The sequence below is a fragment of the Corvus moneduloides genome, chromosome 15 (genome assembly GCF_009650955.1).
Source record: "Corvus moneduloides isolate bCorMon1 chromosome 15, bCorMon1.pri, whole genome shotgun sequence".
Lineage (NCBI taxonomy): Eukaryota > Metazoa > Chordata > Aves > Passeriformes > Corvidae > Corvus > Corvus moneduloides.
In genome coordinates this window covers 6831155-6852390 of record NC_045490.1, presented here as the reverse complement: position 1 = coordinate 6852390, position 21236 = coordinate 6831155, and the positions used below count along the sequence as shown (strand labels likewise).

Genomic DNA, 21236 nt, shown 5'->3' with positions numbered 1-21236 from the left:
CTGTGCCAGGGCTGGGCTGCAGCCAAGCCCCTGCTCTGCTCCTCTAGTGCATCTCAGCAGTACCCTGTGCAACCCCCAGCCCAGCTGGGAGGGGGTTCAGCCTCCTCGGACCCGAGTGTGGAGCAAATCCCGGGGCCGAGGGATGTGCACGCGTGTATGTGTGCGTGTATAAATAAAAGAGACCTCGGGAGGAGGAGAAGGGGGAGGCTGTTTCGCCAATGAGGAGAGGAGCTCCTCCGACTTCCTCCCTCCACCCTCTGTGGGGACCCTTTGCAGAGCAGAATTTGCGATTAACGCCCGGCGGACGAGCGTGATGCGTGAAAAAAAAAAAAAAAAAAAATTTAAAAGGAGGAGAAGCCTTAGTGGCTGCAAGGAGAGGGGAGCTCTGCTGCGGGCTGCGATGGGGCGAGCGGTGAGGGCCCGGCTCACGGGGAACAAAAGGAGCCCGGACCAGCCCTGCTATCGCCTCCTTAAACCGGAGGGAAGGAGCTGCTCTCTCCCTGTGTCTGCTTTCAATTCTGGCCTTTTTCCCTGTTTTCTATTTCTTTTATTTTCTTTCTCTTTTTTTCCCCTCAACCCCCCCCTCCCGTTTACTTTTTTTTTTTCCCCCTTTCTCAGGATATGAGGGGATGTTTAGAAAATCCACTGCCCACGCCAGCAGCTGACTCATGTTTTTATTAAAGAGGGCCTGTACTGAACTGACTCCGTGTGTTCCCCCCAGATGCCTCCCTGCGCTGTGCTGTGCCGGCACTGCAGCTCCTGGCCCCTGACCCCGACTGGCCGCTGCCCCTTGGGGACCACCAACGCACCCTTGCAACTCCTCTCTTTTGGAAAGGGGGGTAAAAGGTCTTCTGCAGCTGGGATGCTGCAGCAGAGGGTGGGTTTAGCTGGGGATTTGGGGTGTTGGGGCTGCCGAGGGCACAGAGCTGGGAGAGATGGCAGGAGTGATCACCTCAGCTGTGCCATCATCTCAGATGTGCTGCACCCCTCCTGCCCTGGGGGGCTGGAATCCAGGTAATGAACCAGCTTTCAATCCTCCCAGCATCTTAATGAGTTCAAATCGAATTTCTGAGAAACTTTCAGTAGGCAAAACATTACCATGTGTCCAGAGGGGATTTTTTTTTCAATTTGTTTTAGCACTGTAACAAGGGACAGGTGATCTTTGGATGAAAAGTGCCTTTTGACCCATCAGTTCTTGCCACCGTTTTCATCTTGGGGATGCTTAAGGGTGGTCAGGCATTGGAACAGGCTGCAAAGGGAAGTAGTGGAATCACCATCCCTGGAAATGTTCAAAAATGTCTAGAAGTGGCACTTGGGGACATGGTTTAGTGGTGAAGATGGCAGTGGGGGGTTGGACTCGATGATCTTAGAGGTCTTTTTTAACCTTAACCATTCTGTGTTTCTCTCTGATCGAAACAAGAGAAAGTGCAAAACTGCACTGGCTATCCTGAAAAGACACGTGTCCATCTTTCTTTAATTTTCCTTTCTAAGAATAAAAAAGCTGTCCCCATAATGACAACACTGCTGAAATCTGTGTTTTTGCCTTTTTTTTGCAAGGCAGGCTCATCCCCTCCTGCCATGCTAGCAAATGCCTGCACAATGACCACAGGGAATGATTCCTGGCTGGACCAGCCCAAGAGATTTGCTGTTTATCTCTCATTATCTTAATGTTTTCTTTGTATCTATGGAAAACCAAAGGGGAGGTGTTTATTCTGTGCAGCTGTGGAGGGTGAGGAGAGCCAGGCTGCAGCACCAGGCTATTCCTACGTGACCAGTAGGGCCACTCCTGGCACGGGGCTGGTGTGCCAGCCCCGTGCCTGGCAGCACCTGGTACCTGGACAGGTGCAGGAGGGATGCAGCCCTGGCTCGGATGGATTCCCCTGACTTCAGACCTGGTGGTGGCCCTGTGTCAGGGGCCCTGTCAGCCCCCCTGGGCTGAGACAGGCTGTTGTGCAGAAATGGAGCCAGCGAGCGTGAGAGCAGCTCGTGTGGGGGCCAGGCGGCACAGGGGACGTGCTGTGCACATGGCTCTTCCCGACACTTTTCCCAAGGGATGAAGATGTGTCTGGTGGGTCCATGTGTGGGGACATATGGGCTGCTGGGAATTGCTCAGCAGAGCTATTTCCTGGTGGTGTCCCCGCTCTGAGGACATGACTTCTCCAGACAGAGTGGGAGAGGGAGAAACTCACTGGCGCAATCCTGCTGGGCCCCTTGCACTGGGGATGGGCTACCTGGGGTGAGCAGGGGGTGGAAAAGCTAACACAGACCATGCTTGAGGGCAGAGCATCCTGAGCCTGAAGTGGGACATATTCCCCCTCCTGTCCCTTGCAAACAGATGGCACCAATACCCACTCCAGGCTGGGACCAGGAAGAATCGGGCAAACAAAACCTCCCAGTCTGCAAAGGCCAGGATTCATTGTTTGGGGATGCTGAGAGAGCCCTGGGGAACCCAAAGCATCCCGGCAAGCACACGTCAGCCCACTCTGTACATCCCCAGGGAGCATCCACAGCCACGCACTTTGTTTAGGAACAGCACGCTGGGGTTACGGCAGCTCCTGGGAAAGGCCAGCTCAGAGGAAGCACCAAAGCCAGAGGAACTCGCTTGTGCAAGCGTGTGGGTGGAGGGCAGCAGCTCTGCTACCTCGGCCTCATCAGCCCTTCATTGCTCACCTCTATTTTTGGCGCCTGCACCCCCCTTCGTGGTGCTGCAGGACCCAGTGGTCCCCCTGGGGCTGGGACAGCTGCAGTGTGGGATGCCAGACCCCTCTCAGCTGAGATTTCTAGCCTCAGTAAGCATCACTAAGTGCTAATGGGGCCTTGGGGTCATGTAGTGCAGCATCTCTGGTGGGGCAATCAGCCATTGAGACAGGATATTCCAGGGGATTTGGTCTGCTTTGGCATCAACTGGATCAAAGCAGCTCTCCGAACTCCTGGCCCACCCCAGGCAGAGCTGGGACCACAGAGAAAAACCTATTCCCCATGCCTGACATAGAGAAGAGAGACCAGAGCCAGGTGACCCAAGACAATGGTGGAAACAGCCGTGCTGGAGTCCTCAACAGGTACCATGTGCCAGCAGGTGACAGGCAGGTATGGAAGAAGCAGCACATGTCGGCCTTCCCCACTTCTCTGAAGGTTTGATAGGGGCCAGATTTGCTCCACCTTCAGATTTTTGGAGCCTCTATCAACTCACAAATCAGCCGAGGAATTTCAGCATCGCTCTGAAGTGGTGTCAAGCCGCAGACCACAAGAGAGGGTGCCAGGGAGCACAGCACCACATCTGCGCAGCCCATCTGGCATGGCAGCTGCCAGCACTTGCCCCTGGCTGGATCCAGCTCTTGGGCCCTGCAGGGAGCTGCACCAAGGCTTCATCCAGCATCTCTAAAGCTCTGCCCTGGTGTCCAGAGGAGCCTGTACCCTGTGTGTGTGTGTGATCCTGCTTTGCCAGGATGGGTGACACCAGGGCCCAGGGAGGAAAGGGAGGCAAAAAGTGCTGGGTTTCTTCCAAAGTGACCGTATGCCCAAGCATAACATGATGGGGAGCATCCTGGGGAGTATCCTGCAGCATTCCCCAGCACTGGGAACACTGGCCATGGACACCACAGGGTGACAGCAGTGTCAGGAGGTAGCACTGGGCCATACGCACGTATGGTGCTGTGTCCCTATGGATGCTGGCCCCTTCCCTACATCCCCAGGGCTGGGACACTTGGAGGAGGCAGCAGCCAGCATGGAGGATGTTATCCTGCTGCCTTTCCCCACCTCAGGGCCTTTCCGACCCCATCCCACGCACTCTTCCTAACCCCCACCACGAACCTTGGTATTAAATGTGCTCGGCAGAGCCCCGGGAGGCAGCGACAGGCTCCTGGGTGAATACTAATAACGATGCCGGCCGCTCGCCCCAGCCTTTCCCACACATCTGCAGCCACTTAATGTGGGAATCGTTAACCCTCTGCTTGCACAGTGCCTGAAACGCAGCAAAGGAGTGAAACCAGGATGCTCCCCACCAGTGCAGGGAGAATCACATCCCCACCCCACCAAGAGCAGGGCCCACACGTGCTGGGAAGTGATGAGGGATGCCAGCATGTGTCCCTGTCCCCAGTGCCCTCTTGAGGATATTCACAGGGTTTGTGGCATTTGCATTTGCCAAGAAAGCTGATCCAGATCCCAAAGAGGATCCGTGGCCCTGGATGGGGAGAGGGGAGCTGTACTGTGCACTGGTGGCACATCCATTGGGGCTATCCCGGTCCAGCACCCATCTCTCTGGGGACCAGCTCCTCAGACTCCCCTCAGCACGGGGACACAGGTGACAGCACAGGGGCGGTTCAGGCATCTGGGGAGAGCCAAAGGCCACACAGGAGCCTGCAGTGGGGCTGGTGGACATGAGGCAGGGGGTTTTCCTCTGCAAGAGGGTAGCACTAATGTCTCCATTGCCAGAGAGAGGGGTTACTCTCAGGGCATTCAGAAGCTGGGGAATGACCAAAAGGTGAAACCCTGGCTGGGCTGGGATGTGAGTGGGGCCATGCAGCTCTGGGATATGCTGGTCTGAAGCCACAGATTTGCCTTTGGGAGCAATAGGAGCTGGAGGGAGTGAAGTGAGGAAGGAGGCTGTGGGGGAAAAGGGGAGCAAGGGGGGACACCTACTTGACTCTCTGTGGGCATCTCCCTCTCCTGCAGAAACCACAGTGGGGTTCAGAGCAAGTTGGGGGACAAGTTAGGACTCAGTTTCCATATTGAATGCCTCCTCCATGGGAGCAGCAGGTGATGAGATGGTGTCCCTGCTCCATCTGAGGATAGTTGCGTGCAGCCTGGCTCTGGGGACCTCCCAGCCCTCCTCCTTCCAGGAGATGGCATCACTCGATCACAGATAGCAGCAGCGAGCCCCAGGGAGTGTTGAGGGAACCCTGACTGCTCTCCCTCTCCGCTGCATCTGCCTGGTTTCCACCAGGAATACCAGGTCTGAAGGACTAGGAGGAGGTCCCCAGGTTGGGTGTGTTTCTGGGGGTCTCTAGGATGGATGGAGGGGGTACCGCCACCTCCTCTCACCCAGCTGGGGACCCCCCAGGGGCTCTGTCAGTCCCTCATCTGCTCACCCATGGGACCCCGGGGCAGGTGGCATCCTGGGGCACCGAGGGTCCCAATCAGCACCCTTCAGCCCCAGCTGAGCAGCCTGGAGAGCCCATGAAGGGCTCCTCACCTGGCTCTTCCCCAGCACAAACTTTGCCACCAGTAATAAACAGGTCAAAGAAAAGCAGAAGAGGGAAGTTATTGTTGGTGGATCTTTATGGCCCAATTGTCCTCCGCCGCCCCCTTCGTCCACACTGAGGGAGTTCACGCTCAGCTGTCAGCGGGCACCTGGCCATGCTGTGCCCTGCCAAGCCTGTCACCTGCTCCCCTGCAGAGGATGCAGCTGTGGGGTGCTGCCCCAGACCCCTGAGCCCTCCCACCCCCAGCTGCCTGAGTCCTTGGCTTTGGCTCCACAGGTTGGGAAAAGGTAAGGGGGGCCTGGGCTCCCTGTCACTGCCTGAAAGAAACAGCCAGTGGCAGGAATAACCCCAGAGCCTGAAGTGCAGCCACCCCTGGGATGGGACCCAGCAGCCACCTCTGTTGCTCTGTACCTCCCACCATCTGCTCAGGGGGAATTTTCTTTTCATCTTTTTTCTCCCAGTTCCTGAGCATCTTTGCTGATGGGAGGAAGAGGAGGAGTAACGTGGCTTTGGCTCTCTAGTTTGCACAAAGCCATGGCGGTACTGAGATCTTGGGAAAAATCCAGGATAGATGGGATTATACGGCACATCAAGCAATCTGAGCTGAGTGGTGAGCTGAGATCATCACTGGGTGGGACGGTCATGACAGTCACCTTTGTCACAAGGGAGGGGCCTGGGACAAGGCTGAGCAAGGGGTTGGGGACCCTGGGGGCCCAGAGGGGGTGCTGCAAAGTGCTCACATCTCCTGGTACCTCTGGCCATGCCAGGTTTCAGGAGGCAGACTGCGTGTGATGTCAGCTCTGGGAGTGATTTCCCATTGCTGGGGGTTTACCCTTCTCTGTCCTCCTAAACCAGACCCCTCACCTCCTACCCATCTCCCCTCCATCTCATCCTGGCACCCACCTCCTTGCAGGGAGTGGATGTAGCACAGGGGAATATGAGCACCCAGTTTCAGGTAGAACTGGGGCCAGAGCAATGGGATGAGGAGCTTGCGACTGACACAGAACACTGAGGGTCCAGAGCTCCGTGATGGAGGTTTTATCCCCTCCTCTCAATTTCATCCTTAATCTATTTGGGTTTTTTCCTGTTTCCTATTGTCAAATTCCAGGCGGTTTTGGTTCCAGGATGGTGAGGATCTGTCCTTGCCCTGCTCACTTTTCTAGAAGGGGAAGGGGCTGGTGCAGAGAAAAGGACAGAGGCGGCCTCGAGGAGGTGACAAAACACCCTCCTGAAGCCTCTGTGGACTCTGCTTCTGACTGGGGAGAAAAAGCCAGCCTGCAAATGACAACTGTGGTTGGGTGGTGGCCAGTGCAGCTGGAGTGTGACACCGGCGGGGAGGGGGACGTCGGTGGGGCCGAGGCTCCCGGCTGCCAGTGGTGGGGATTTCTGGGCAGTGTGGAACAGCGCAGGTCCTCAGTCCCTCGTCCCCCTCTGGAGTGCAGGTGTGTCTGACCTGACAGGTGTGATCTCTGCTGGGGTGTTTGTGGCTGGCACCTCCCACCTTGCAGGCAGACAGGGCTTCACGAGGGTCTCTTTTCTGCTTGGTTTTCCTTACCACCAAACATATGGGGATGGTTTTGCTTTCTTAAGAGACAAAGCAGGTGAGAAACTCCTCTTGCTGCAGCATCGTGAGCCCCTTGGAGATGTGTCAGCCCGGGTACTCGCAGCAGTGCCCATGGTGGGGGCATTCTCCCTGCACATAGGTTCTGCCCATCTCTCCTGCTCTCGAGGCTGGGCTGAGCTTTGCTGTCAGGGTTGGAGCGGTGGGTTTGCCCTGGCATGAAGGAAACGCAGACCCAAAGCCTCCACCAGCCTCTCTCTTCCAAAGAGGCAGATGCTGCTGCTGGGCACAGGAGAACCCCATTCAGACCAAGAGTTTGGTGTCCCCCAACGTGGGGACAGGGCAGGTGACAGACACACACAGGCTAACTTGTCCCCTGCGTGCAGCTGGGTTTTAATACAGAGGTTCATCCCAAGGCACACTGCTCCTGGGGTGTGGATGGTGGTGAGGTCCCTTGGGGTATCCTCATGGGACACCCGTGACACCCTCATGTCCCCAAAGACAGCTGCTACAGAGGGACCACGTCCGGTGGCATGGGCACAGTTGTGGGGTAGTGACAGAGGGTCTGGGGGGTCCTGGGTGCTCCCTGGGGTCACCCACTACCTCATCCTCCTTGCAGCCAGAGTGGGAAGTTTGAGCTCGTCCCCCTCACCCGCTGGGGTTTCTGCACTTTGAAATGCAAACCTGCCTTTCAATGCAAATGCTGCGAGAGGTTGGGCCCAATAAAAGCCTGTGGGCAGGGAGGTGCCTGGCCCCAGGACAGGCTCCCCAAGGCGCCCAGGTGAGTGGTGGCGAAGGAGGGGCGGCCGCCTCCCCGCCAAACCCAAGCGGCCGCAGTCGCGGCTTGGCGGCGCAGCATGAGCGGGACGGCCCGGGAAGATGTATGTAGGATATCTTGTGGATAAGGACACCAACATGTATCCCAGCCCGGTCCGGCACCCCAGCCTCAACCTCAACCCCCAGAACTACGTGCCGGGGCCACCGCAGTACTCGGACTTCGCCAGCTACCACCATGTGCCGGGGATTAACAACGACCTGCACCACGGGCAGCCGGCAGCTGCCTGGGGCTCTCCCTACACCCCTGCCAAGGAGGACTGGCATTCCTATGGGGCCGCTGCGACGCCTTCCACCGCCAGCCCGGGGCAGTTTGGATTCAGCGCCCCAGATTTTAACCCCATTCAGCCTCCGGGCTCTGGACTCCTGCCTCCACCCATCAGCAGCTCGGTCCCCCAGCTCTCCCCTAATGCCCAGAGACGCACCCCATACGAGTGGATGAGGCGCAGCATTCCCAGCACCAGCAACAACGGTAAGGAAACCCCCAGTCCTGCACCCCTGCGCCATCCCCAGAGCAGAGGATCCCTGAGCTTGGATTTCTGCAGGGCCGGATCCTGCTCTGTGGCTCTCCCTGCACAGGGACTGCCAGGAGGACAGCAAGTTTGGCCTGCCCTTGGCATGACACCCAGTCCCCAAAGAGCAGGGGACCCCGCCAGCGAGGTGGCAGCAGCTGAGGACGGGCAGGGAGGGTGCTGTCCTTCCACACTCACAGCTGGGCTTACATGGCGGGGCAGTCCTTTTCCCCAGCCGGTGCCGGGTAGGATGGGCAGAACCAGAGACCCCCAGGACCCTGAGGGGGTGTTGGATGGGGGGTGTCAAAAGTGCCGGGGTGAGTGTGTGGGGCTGTGGCTGTACATGAGAGCGTGAGCTGGCTGTGGGAGAGCCCGTGCAGGGTGCCTAAAGCTGTGTGCGTGCAGCCATGCTGTGTGCGTGTGCATGTGCACAAGGTGCATTCAGGGAGGTGCTGCAGGCTCTGTGCGAGCGTGCGGGGCACCGCGGGCAGTGTGTGTGTGCAGGCAGTGTCACCCGCTGTGCCTGGGGGAGGTGACGTGCTCCGAGTGTGTGTGCAGGGCGCTGTGTGAGGACGGTGTCGCGCACGGTGTGTGTGCGAGGGGCACCGTGCGTGTGCAAAGAGTGTCTTGGGGACAGTGCCACGTGGAGGGTGGCTGTGGGTGCTGCAGGTGCACGGCTGGTGGGTGCTCGGCTCTGCAGGAAAGGGTGCCTGGTTCCTGGGATTATCTCCGGCCTGGGCACCGAGTGGTCGTGCTGTCCCCAGGGTTCTGTCCCCGCTGAACTCCTGACCTGGGGGAAGCGTCTGGGTGACCCCAGCCCCCTACCCTCCCTGCTGCCCGCTTCAAAGGCGGTGGGCAGATCCCCCTTGGGGCCAGCCCAAATTGACAAGGACTTCTCTTTGTCATGGAGATGGTGGCCGGCTCCTCTGGCAGCGAGGTGAGGTGCGGGCCCTTTGTCCTGACCTACCCCCACCCTTTCATCTTCCCAGCCTAGACCCTTCCCAGCGGGACCCACGGGGCTTGCCTGAACCTGCTATCCTTCTCCCTCTCCTGTGCCATGAGCTCCTCAGAGCACTGCTGGGGCCAAACTCACTACAGGAGTCGCTGTGGGCATCTCTAGGGAGCGAGTTTGCTTTGAGTTACTGCTGCCCCATATCCTTGGAATCAGGGCCAGGGCTCCCTGTTTGTAGTGTCTCAGGTTTTTGGCTTGTTTTCAGCTCTGCCCTGCATTCCCAGTGGGCAGGGCCCACGTAAGGGTCTTCTTCAGATGTGCCTGGGGTCTTCCAGCATGGAAAATACCTACTCATATTCCCAGAATCTGTGTGGCAGGGATGGGGACCAGTGTCTGCAGTGGAGCAGGCAGAATATCCCAATAAATGGAAAAAAAACCAGCCCCAGTCTGGAAAGAGGAGGGAGAGGCAGGCTGGTATTTCCTGTCTCGTTTTAAGCGCTGAATGTAACTATTTAGGAAAAATGCTTCCCCCCAGATGCAGTGATGGAGACCCACAGGCGTGCCAGGGCTGAGGGCTTCCCTCTGCCCGGGGTGGAAAGGGAAATGTGAGGAAAAGGCCCCCGCAGCCCTGCCCTGCAGCTGAGACCCTGCCACTTCTGCAGGGTTTGTAGGTCTGAACATCTTGATTTCTTCTGAGGAGAGAGGTGGGAGGGAAAATGAGTGGGGAAGGAAAGCCATCAGCACACCTCTCCTCTGGATCAAGGCCGTGGATTTACACCCAGCAGTGGGGCCAAGATAAAACAGGGGCTTGAAAGTGCCTCTGATTGAGTTAGACGACAATTGAGTTGATTGAATTCTGGAAAAATATCATTAGTTGCTTAGTTTGTATCTCCTAGATCAAAGACATACAAAGGAACAAATAAATCAGCCTTGTTCCTCTCACACACAGAGGAGCTGCCCCAGCCCCACCACAGCGATGTGGGGGTGAAAGGCCCTTCCTTGGGGTCTTTTCCTTGGGATGGATGACCAGTAAGCTCCTTTTCTAAGTCACCCACAGATTAAGGACCTGTCCTTGCACCTCTGCTGGGTCCAAGCCCAATGCTTCTGGTGCCAAGCAACTGCAGGATTTTGCTGTGGTGGGACCATGAGCTGGGAGATGGTGGGATGCTGTTGGGGTTTTCCAGTGCTGCCCTTTAAATAAAAGTCTTCATTAAGCTTGAAAGAGAGTAGGGCAGAGATGGGTTTGACATAGATAAGGGTGAAGCTCTTAGATGAATCATTTTATTGAAATCAATAAACTGGGCTTTAATCCGTCTGGATTGATAAACTCCCCATCTCACCACTGTGGGAATAGGAAATGAATACACGGAGATTTTTCCTATAAATATCAACAGTTTCATTGTGAATGCTGTAAATCATAATACTTCAGAGGGTTGTAAATTAATGTTCCCTTTCTGTCTTGTCTAGTATAAACAGCTCCTGGCCATAGTTTGAAAGCTTTTGGGGAAGAGCTGCATGGTAGTAAAATAAAATGTTGTGCAGGGAATATGAGTGTGTCAGGCACTTCTGCAAATGTGATCCAGAGCTTGAGAAAAATCAATGAGAAATCTCCCAGTGACTCACTGAAGAGTCAGGCTTTACAGGGGGATGATTTTATGTACCTGTTGCTACATTCATGCGTGCTTCACATGGCTGAGCTGAGATAACCCAGCAGCAGAAGGGATTGCAACTCCAGTCACCAGGAATTGGGAGTTAAAGGGAACCGAGCTGGAAGATGTCCCCAGGCCTCATTTCTCTCTCCAATGTCACCTCCTTTTCTGCCCATAAAATCTTCACTAGCAGCATGTCAGAGCCTCATGCTTCCTCCTTATTCACAATTATTTGCAAACTTCCCTGTGAATTGCACCCAGGGTTTATAAAAAGCTCAGGAAGGTGGCTGGAAGAGGGGCTGGCTGAACTTTGAAATTCACTCTCTGCTCATTAGTCATGCAAATCCTCAGATACTGCCTTGGGTCTGGCTTTTAGGTCACTAATTGAGCAGGGGCCATAGTGCTAAATAGTGCAAGTGAAAGTGCAATTGGAGCATCCCTTGTGGAGGCAAATGTGCTCAGGGCTTCGTGTGGTACCACTGCCCGTGGTGCCCAGGCAGGTTTTGGGGTGATGGAGAGCAAGCAGTGATGCTCGGAGCATGTGGTGATTTGCTGGGTGTGCAGTTTTCCAGCTCAGTTTTACTATTTCTAGGTCAGTTTTCCAGCTCTGTTTATTTTCCTAGTGGGGCCCATGAACACTGGGGGAAAGAGTAAAACACCCAATAATGGGACAGAAACATTTCCTCTGGACTGCTGGGGTTCACTCTGTGCTTGGTATGTTTTGGGATGATGGTGCTGGCTGGAGGACAGTGCATTTCCCTGGTCAGTCCCTGCATGGGGAGCCTCTCTTTAGGACATGCTCATTCCCTGTGAGACCTTTTGCTCCACCGGGACACTCGCGAGGTGTGTGTCAGGCCCCATCAGTCTTTTCCCCTTGAATTATTAACCCACAACCTGCTCCTGGCCCCAGCTGGGGTTTGTTGACTGCTTAGCCTGCTGGCCAAGGTACAGACCTCTCAAACTTTCCTAGAATTGACTTTCCTTGAACAAAAAAGGCTTCTCTGGAGCACTGGCAGTACCTACGTGATGGGCTTGGCTGGCTAATACCCTGGGATTAGCAGAGGGACACTTTAAACCTCTGGCCAATGACAGATGTTTCCTATAGGGGACCCTTCAAGGACGCCCACTCTGGTGCTGTTAGCTTTGTGATTGCTTGGATAAGAGGCTGGATCCTTCCCCCACACTGCCCCATGGCAAGGATGGGCCAAACCCTGTGGGGCTGCAAAGGGGGAGAGGAGTCCTGATGTCCAGATGGGACCCCCACTGCCTCACTGTTCTCCTCCCCCCACTGCAGATGAGCTTCATCCAGGTGGCAGGTTGGGATGAGCTGGATCAGGGCTGGAGTGAGGTGATGTTCTGAATGGGGTTGTGTCCACCCCACACGTGCCAGCAGCCCATGTGTCACCCTGGCGCTCCCCGTCCTCCCGCGCTGCTGTGGCCTTTGACCCAGCACAGGAGCCAGGCTGGCGGCACTCAGCTCAGTGCTCATAAAACATGGGAACAACTGAAGGAATCTGCCAGCTGCCAAAATAAAGGATTGAGTCACTGCAGGGCTGGGAAAGACTTGCTCCAACAGCCAGCTTCAGGCTGTTGCCTCCGGGGCTGACTGGCCTCTGGTTGTGTTGTCCATGTCCGAGAACATGGGACTGTCATGGGGAATCACCAGCTCACTACAAACACCAGGCATCTGCTCTTCATGCCCTTGGGGTTTGCACCTCCTGGGAAGGGTGTCCTCACCAGTGGGCGTGGGCGTGGGTGTGGGTGCAGCTCTGTCCCTGTCACACTGTGCCAGCTGTGCAAAACCCAGCCAGGGTGAGCCTGTGCTCCTGTGCACCGGTCTGCACTCTCCAAATCCAGCTCTTTGACCAGGTTTCTGCCCCTGCCTGGCAGCAGGGCTGCCCTGCTTGACTGTGTCGGCTCTGCCAGTCCCACAAGCCCCGGGCATGCCTTCTCCAGCCACACACTTGCACTTAGAGCAAAGCTTTTTTGGGAACACAGAGCTCGATCCTCAGTGAGCAGGGGACCAGAAAGCCATTGGGTCAAGCAGCGCAGTTTGGCAAGTGAAATGTTTCCAGTGCTCTCCATACCAAGCTGGACCAGGTTTTATTGCTACTGGGTGCACATGGGAGATTTGCAGTTTGCTCTGAAGCCTTTGGCACCAGGAAGAAATCCCCAGGTTGTGTGAGATGAACTGCCATGGAGAGAGCTACCCTCGGTGTAGGAGCATTGCTGGGCTCCCTGGAGGGGCCTGCAGTGCCCTGCAGCACAGATGAGTCCTGCCTCAACCCTGATGTCTGAAATGCCCATTTTTACAACCCAGAGTAGAGATGGGGGAGTTTTGGCAGGGTCCATTCAGTGAGGATTCATCCAGCATTCCCTCCCTCCCTCCACAGCACTGAGACATTAAATATGTACAGAGAGGATGTGTGGTTCCTCTCGCCCAGTTTTTGACACCCAGCTGTTGTCTAAATCCAGTGTATTCTGGCAGAGGAATGATGTCAGGCAGGGATCTCGGGAAGGATTGCCCTACAGAGGGGGTCGTTTCTCACTGGCAGTGATGAAATGAGCCACATGGCTCCGGTCCTTCGCCCCGCATCAGTCGTCCCATCCATCACTCCTCTGCTTCCTGCGGCAGAGGAAAAATAGCTGAGGATATTGAAGTATGCAAGGGAAGGGGAAAGCTTGTGAAAACCATGAGCTGCTGGTTCCCAGCACTCGGGGAGTGTGAGGGGCTCGGGTTTATCCTCCCCTCCCAGGCCACAGAGGAGCGTGGGTGTTTGGAGTGGCTGCTGGGCCTGGAGGGGAAAGGAGGGGAAAAAATGAGTGTGGGGAAGGGAGCATCAGAGGATCGCCCTTGCCACCACCAGTTCAGACTTTGGGGTTCCTATTTCCAGTTGGTTTAGGGATGGTGAAATGATCCAGGCTGTCTGTCCCGAGCCTCAGCATCACCTCTGTGCAGTGCGGCTCCCATCATCGCTGCTCGGCAGAGGGAGCATTGACCCCTCTGCACACAGACAGCTGGAGCACATCTGGCTGCCAGATGAGGGTGGCTCCAGCCAGCCTGGAGGCTCGTGAGCTTTAGGAGCCGACCCCAGCCCTTTCCTGGGCCTGGGGTGTCTGTCATGGGGTGTTGCTCTGCTGGCTGTCCTCAATTTTGTGGGGGTGTGAATCCCCCCATGAGCTGGAGAAGGACTGGGGATTAAACTGTCCAGGGAATCCCATGGCTCTCACCCTGGGACTCCACTCTGGTTTGCAACTGCCTGTGTGCCTGTTTCTCCAGCCATAACATTGCCTAAAGCTCTGCCAGGTGTGAGGGAAGTTTTCCTTGATCCTTTCCCAGGGGAGAAATGCCAAATCTTGATAGAACACTGATTCCTCTGGGATGGGAGGATTTTACCCTCTTTGCAAGCAGATGCTGCTCATTCAGAATGGAGCAGCTTTATCGTGGAGAGGAAGCACCCACACGGAGGGGACAGCCTTGCACCGTCTTGCTGCACTTTACCTCCAGTGTGGACCAGTTCTTTCCCAGGTGCTCCCTGGTGACAGGACTTTCACACCCGATGTTTTTCAGCATTGTAATATTTTAATGCCATCAGAGAGTGTGGGACCAGCTCCCCAGTACAGAGAGATGGGCAGACAAGGCTGTACCGACAAAGCCAGTGTGGGGCCAGAGCACCACCAGGCAGGTGGGACCAGGCAGGATGGCTCTGGGAGCACAAGGAGCCAGCACAGAGTGAGGCATGAGAGCTGCTGAGGCAGCCTGGCAGCAGTGCCTCCATCACCCCTGCCAGCACCTCCTCTACAAGGCAACATCCAACGTGTCCCCAGGCCTTGGGAACATCTGCTGTGGGGTGCAACAGCCGTCACCACCGTGGGCTCTCATCTCAGTGGCTCCAGCCAGCAGGTCAGGGCTGCCGTACCCCAGCTTCCCAGATCAGAGCCCTGATGGCTGCACAGCAGCTTCCCACAGAGTTTGGGGCTGTGGTAATTTTGAGCTGCTTTGACCTGTGAAATAGAGACTTTTAGAAAAGCGCTGCAGTTTATGCTCCTGGCTGCTGGCAGCTGTGCTGCTCCTGCTGTGGCTGGGAGAAAGGTGTCCCGTGGATGGGGATCCTCCATTGGGAGCTCGGTGGATCCCCTCGTAACATGCCAGCTTTTGCTCCTTTGCTATTTTCCACCTCCACCCAGGGTGCAACTGCCACCCCACAGTCTCTTTCCTCCCTGGTTTGAACCAGCCCCTTCCCAGCTGTTCTTAGAGCTGCTCAGCACCAGCCTCACAATGCCCATATTCTCAATCTGTTAGGGTTTTTGGGGCACATTTTTTTACTTAAAGCCATCCTTTGGGCAGGCCAGGACTGGAGATGGTGAAATACCCCCTTCCTGGCAGCCTCCACTGTGGCTGTGAGGGAGAGAGCCTAGGATGGTGGGCACAGGATCTAGTTTGATTTTCCCTTACCCTGCCAGGCTCCTGATCCAGCCCAGGGCAGGAGCTCTGGCATCCCTGTCTCGGGGCAGGGTTGCTGAGGAGAGTGAATCCAGGCTGGGGTCAGGACTCCATCCCCCCTGTGTGTGTGCGTGCACACTCGGGAGCGCGTCCCTTGGGGTTTGCACAGCACATTAAAGCTATTCCCTTATCTAATCGTGGCTCAGGTGAGTGCTATTAGGGTTATACATTAACAGTAGTAACGATACCCTCTCCCCACGCAGTCATTGGCCCTGCCTTGATCCCAAAGCCGAAACCATTCCCACTGGCCCCACGGATGGCTCCATTTGCCTGTCCAAGCAGTTCCTGTGCCTGGTCTTTCAGGGACAAGCAGGAGGGGCTGTAAATGCATAGCAGGGTTGGAAGGAGCTAACGACTGTGCTAAGAGACACCACTGGCACCCCCTCTGCATCCCATCCACACTCCCTCCTGGGGCAGCATCCCCAGCTCCAGGTTATCCCAGCCATGGGACAGCCTGTTCCAGCATTGCCAGGCCTGGCTGGAAATGCCTGGTTCCATCCCTCTGTTTGGCCATAGGCACGAGGGCTCCCCGTAAGTAACCGGATTGGCTCGTCCCAAATTTCCTCTTTCTTTTCACAGAGCCATAAAAAGTCTCCAGGAGAGAGTTAAGTGTAACCCAGCATTCATATTCAAGGTAGTTGAATTATTCATTGTCAATAGTATTTCTTGCAAATCCTTTTCTTTTCCTTGTGAATCACCCACAGTACATCCCTGAATTCAGCAAACGTCTGAAACCAGCAATTAGTGGAGGTGAATAACTTTCCACCTCTGGCTTGGTCGTCAGCCCTCTGTTTGGAGTCTTTTCTACCTGATACTGAGCAGCAAGTGATGATATTGATACTGCTATTGAGGCTGGTGCCCAGCTCACCCAGTGATGGCTCTGCCAGCCCTGAGGCAAAGCACAGCCTCCATCCAGGATGAAGGATGAAGAGGGAATAACAAAGAACAGGGTGTGATGGATCTATTTACAGCTGCAGCAGGAAATAATAATTCCTACTGAAATTCATGGCATATGTGGTATTCACAAACCGCCTTATTTCTTTAGTCTTTATTTTTTTTACTGTATCTGTCAACTCCTTCACTTTCCAGGTGTTCCTTTTTTCCAAACAGTACTATTCAAATAACAACATTGCAAGTAAAACCATTTTAAAGTTATTATCTCTTTAGAAAGGTTTTTGCTTTCAGATTAAAAAAAAAAAAAACAAAACAGAAAAAAAGATAAATCTATGAGGAAAAAAAAAACCTGCAGGAGCCCCTGAGCCTGGAGCAGCCAGAGGGAGCCCAGTTTCTCACAGAGCTGTTAAACCTCACATAAATCTCCACCAGAGCATCTGGTTTATTCTGTAACTTCTTGGGAATTGCTGTGTTTGCAGATTCAGCACAGGTCCCTCCTGGGCTGGGGTGCAGAAGTTCTTTTCATGCTGGTGAACCCTTCCCCTGCAGGGTGGTGAGAGGCAGCAGTGACCCTGGGATGGACGGGGGCCCTGTAGGAGAGCGAGGGCAGGGTGCAGATCCTGCGTGGGCTGGGTGCCCCTGGCATCACTGCAGCCCAGCAGAGTCTCCTGGGGGCAGTTTTGTTTGGAGCTGTCATAGCTGACGTGTGACAAGTAGGAGACAAGTGCCTGGCAAAGCTGCCACAGACCCCTTGCACATGGAATCTCTGCGTTTCAGCCCTGTCCCAACAGATATTCCACACACACCTTGCTCAATCAAATTAACCTTTTTTTACCCTTTCTTAACCCACAGGGTCACCCTGTGTGGTCAGAGGCAGGTTTGACCTGGTGGTGGTGAGGAAGGATTAGGTGTTCACTTCCAACAAGCCCTGGGATGAGCTGGGCTCCCCACTCTCTGAAACAGTCACTGATTCATCCCATCCCTCAATTACAAGTTAGTGGCTGAAGTCCAGCCCTGGTGCTGGAACTCTGGTTCTATTCCTGGTTGTGTTGCAGCCTTGCTGGGCTCCTTCCCTGTTCCATGGATCACTTGGGAGCCTCAGTGCTTCTTGGGGACTGTGCTGGGACCCTCAGCCATCACCCTGCTCATGCTGTGCTGAGCCTGTGCCACCACCACCAACAGCAATGGCAGGAGGACGCAGACAGTAGCATAGTGATGGAAATTGGGTGCTAACTTCAATTGAGTGACTGCTGCTTGTGTGCCTGGGAGTGCCAGCATCCAGTCCCTGCAGGGTGAGGTGCCTTCTTTGCCCATCCCAGGTCCTGCTTGCTCCCACTCGTGCTTCCACACTTGGTTTGCTCAGTGATGCCATGAGCTGGATCTTTGTGGCTCCTGCTTATTCAGTAGAAAACCAGCTGCTTTCTTCCATCCCATGTGGTGCTGCAAGCCCCTCTCCCACCTGCAGTGGATGTGGGTTGTCCTGTCTTCAACTCTTTCACATTTAAGTTTCAGCATAAGGAGTGGCTTAGGAAGGTCTCCATCTCCTTGCAATGTGAGAGCAGGAGAGAGACACTGTCAAAAATAAAACTGAGCTGGTCCACAAACAGATTTGCAGCCTGAAGGTTGGGGTTTTGCTCTGTAGATGTTCTCTGACGTCTTATTAGGGTGTCTAGAGCCCAGTTTTGGTCTGGACCACCTAAACTCCTGCTTCCACCAGGACGGTGTCAGAATTTAATTGTATTGCTGAGTTTGTCCAGTGTCCAAGTGATTTGGCCCAAATGGGTGGATGTGCAAAGGACTCATTAGGGAGAATGGATGAACAGGATGGCAGGCACACAAAGATCCCCTTTCCTGGCAGAACCAGGCTGCAAGCGAGGTTATGTAAGTTGCTGAATCACCAGAAATCCCTTTCTGCGCATCTGCAGCAGTGGTGTGCAGTATCTTGTCCATGCTGATACACCCAGGGCAGCCCCAGGAAAATCCATGGAGCTGTTCTGAGCTTGCTCCCACTCCTTCCCACAGCAGCACTGCTCTCAGCATCAGAAATTCAGGAGAATATGGGCAAACACGTCTGCCAGGCAAACAAATGGCCAGGTATCATCCCTCTCGACTCCCTGGAACAGGATTTTGTAATTTTGGGTGGAGAAGCAAATATTCACAGCTGTGTTTATTCCCTGCCTATGGGCTCTTCTGCAGAGAAAAACACCAGGAACTTGTGAGCAAACTGCCGGGCATGGGCGTCCCCCCTCGGAGTGCCACCTGCCCCCCACGGCCCAGGCAGAGTTCCACAGCTCACCCTGTGTCCCTGTGGAATAACAAAGGACCTTTGACTGTATTTTGCTGCTAGAAAGCAGCAGGTGCTGTTTGCAGACCCATGGGATGTGCATCTGTGGGTGCTGATGGCCCCAAGCTCTGTCCATATCTGGGGGGACCAAGGAGAGATTCAGGCTGGCTTTGGCCAAACACCCCTGGCCCATTGAGCCAGTCCCCAGGAGTGCTTAGGGCTTTCTCCAGTGCATCTTTAAAGACTGCACCAAAAGCACTGCCCTCTGTCTTAGCTCAGTACAGGGAGAAGGAGAATAGCCCTCTTGGAGGCAGAGAAATGTGGTCATTCCAAGGTTTTCTGCCCTTCCCCTGTTCTGATCCATGCACATTCAAGTGATGGCACCTTGGTTTTGGGCTTCCTAGCAAAGAGCTGGGCTCTCCTTAGCCCAGCCAGGCAGCCTCTCCTCTGCCCACTGCAGGACCTGCAGCTCTGCTCCTCTCAGGGACTGTGTGTCATGACACAGGGGATGTATGGTCCATTTTCCCGGGGCACATCTGAATCCATCCTACTCTTTCTACCAAGCAATTCCACCAAAGCCCAGGTACTTCTCGACAAGGAGAAACATCCTGATGCTAAATAGGAAGGATGTTAAAGCCAGTAGGAGCCTCCTGACTGTCTTTCCCACTGGTCCCCAGGGCATTGCATGCTTCTCCTCAGGTGGTTGTGTGTCTCCTCTGTGCCCTTGGGGATGCTCCCTCCCTTCCACTGCTCCCCTTCTTCCCCCCTTGGCTCACCCCTATCTGCTCTCTCTGCCAGGCAAGACCAGGACAAAAGACAAGTACCGGGTGGTGTACACGGACCACCAGCGCCTGGAGCTGGAGAAGGAGTTTCACTACAGCCGCTACATCACCATCCGCCGCAAGGCCGAGCTGGCCGCGGCCCTCGGGCTGACCGAACGGCAGGTCAGTGCTGCAGAGTCCTGGGAAAACCACATCCCGGGTGGAGATGGGGATGGGGAAGAGCCCAAGCCCCACCTTGCTCCACAGACATCCTTTCCAAACTTTGGGATGCCTTCCCTGCCCCATGGGAACTGAGGGTTGTCATCCTTGCCTGAGTCCATCCTCATCTTTGTATTGCCGTCTTTTCCTTTCTGCAGGTGAAAATCTGGTTTCAGAATCGGAGGGCGAAGGAGAGGAAGGTGAACAAGAAGAAGCTGCAGCAGCAGAGCCAGCCCACCAGCACCACCACGCCCACCCCACCAGCTGTCAGCACACTGGGACCCATCGGAGGCCTCTGCAGCAGCAATGCCCCCAACCTCGTCTCCTCATCTCCACTGACGATCAAGGAAGAATTCATGCCTTAACCCTCTTCACCAGCTACAGACCCCAAGAGAAAAGCACTATGCAGCAGAGCCCCGCCAGCCCATGTGCTCTGAAGGGTGACAGCCCCTTCCCAAAGACATGACTGTCCCTGGCTGAACCGATGGGGCAGACAGCAAGGCTGGGCCAGGTGGCACTGGGACCTTCCCAAGGGACTGGTGGGCTCTCCCCTGCGTAAAAAACATGGGTTAGGTACTGCTCTCCCATAGGAACCACACACCAGTTTGGTCTCTGGTCTTTGTAGCCCACAGCAAAGTCCTGATGTCAGCAGAAGGAAGGGGGTGATAGTGGAGGAGGGCTTTCCTGTGGTGCTCCAGGTGCTTCCTTTGGTGCTCCTGGCAATCCAGCTGCCTGGTGCTTTGGGCAGTTCGAACAAGACTGAAGTAGAAAAAAGACCTGGCTGGACTCAAGGCAAAATGGATTTCTGCTGAGCTGGTCTTCCGGGAAGTGGGGTGAGGAGGGCAGAGCAAGTTGGGCTCTGGGAACCAGGCAAGACCCTCAGCTGTGGGACGTGACATGGGAGCCCTTCAAGCCACAGTGATGGTGGCAAGCTGGAGCGTGTCCTTGACAAGAGTACCTGAACATCCCTGCCCTTGTCCCCAGTGACCCTGGCAGTGCCCAATCCTGCATCCTCAGCTCTGCCCCCGCAGCCACGCAGAGCCACGTGCCCCTGCAGCCCTGGTTCCCCTGGCTGTGCCATGGCAAGGTGGCACTGCAGCCATCCTCCCCCTGGAGCACAGGGAGAGGGTAGAAGGGAGCCCAGCGCAGGCACAGTGGGGGCAGACCACCCTGCTGAGCCCTTCCATGGGGAAGGGAAGGAGAACGGAAGGTTTGCCATTGAGACAGGGTCCAAGAACCAGCCCCGGGCTGTCCAGAAGGGCCAACACCAGGAGAGATTTGGGTGCTATTCCATGGGAGCACAGTAACTGCAGGCACCAGGAGCTGGTGCCAGGTGGGCAGGGGCCTCCTCAGGCATGCAAGAAATGACTGGCATGTGCCCTGGTGTTAGGTGATGGAGAGGTGGTTTTCAGAAAGACAGAGAAGCAATTCTTTTCCTATTTTCTTTAAAACTACAGATTAGAGGACTACAGATTTTGTCCTCCCTTTCTCCCTGCTCCTCCATGCACTGCACTCCCTCTCACTCACTGTGTTCCCTAGGCCAGTTAGCTAAACCCCATCCATTCCTACTGGTGAACTGCAGCTGAGGAGTCCCTTCATCCTGCTGAGTCTTGACCATTGTATAGGCCCAGGTTAACATACAGCCCAGTTTCAGCAGCCCCAAAGGCCAGTGGGGCACAGCTGGGGCACAGCTGGGACACAGGAGGGTCTGTGGCTCCTGCTCAGGGCTGCACCAAGTGCTCCTTGGCTGTGGCTTCTGAAAACCAAGACAGGGATGAGGGAGCATGAGCTTTGCATGGTGGCTTGTGTGACCTTTCTCAGCATTTTCTCTCCAAGCTCTGGGAAGATGGAGCAGCAGACACGTC

The 21236-nt window shown here is 55.3% G+C and overlaps 1 protein-coding gene across 1 annotated transcript; it reads left to right on the top strand.

The window, feature by feature from the left end:
• Positions 1-7590: 7590 nt before the first annotated feature.
• CDX1 (caudal type homeobox 1) lies at positions 7591-19823 on the top strand. Its single transcript, XM_032125388.1, has 3 exons — positions 7591-8068; positions 19190-19335; positions 19530-19823. Exons 1-3 carry the CDS (start codon positions 7642-7644, stop codon positions 19734-19736), a joined length of 780 nt encoding a protein of 259 aa, XP_031981279.1. The 5' UTR covers positions 7591-7641; the 3' UTR covers positions 19737-19823.
• The last annotated feature ends 1413 nt before the right edge of the window (positions 19824-21236 follow it).

Coding starts and splice junctions, on each gene's coding strand:
- CDX1 (XM_032125388.1), top strand. CDS start 7,642: ATGTATGTAGGATATCTTGTGGATAAGGACACCAACATGTATCCCAGC. Junction 8,069..19,189: donor TCCCAGCACCAGCAACAACG/GTAAGGAAACCC, acceptor TCTCTCTGCCAG/GCAAGACCAGGACAAAAGAC. Junction 19,336..19,529: donor TCGGGCTGACCGAACGGCAG/GTCAGTGCTGCA, acceptor TCCTTTCTGCAG/GTGAAAATCTGGTTTCAGAA.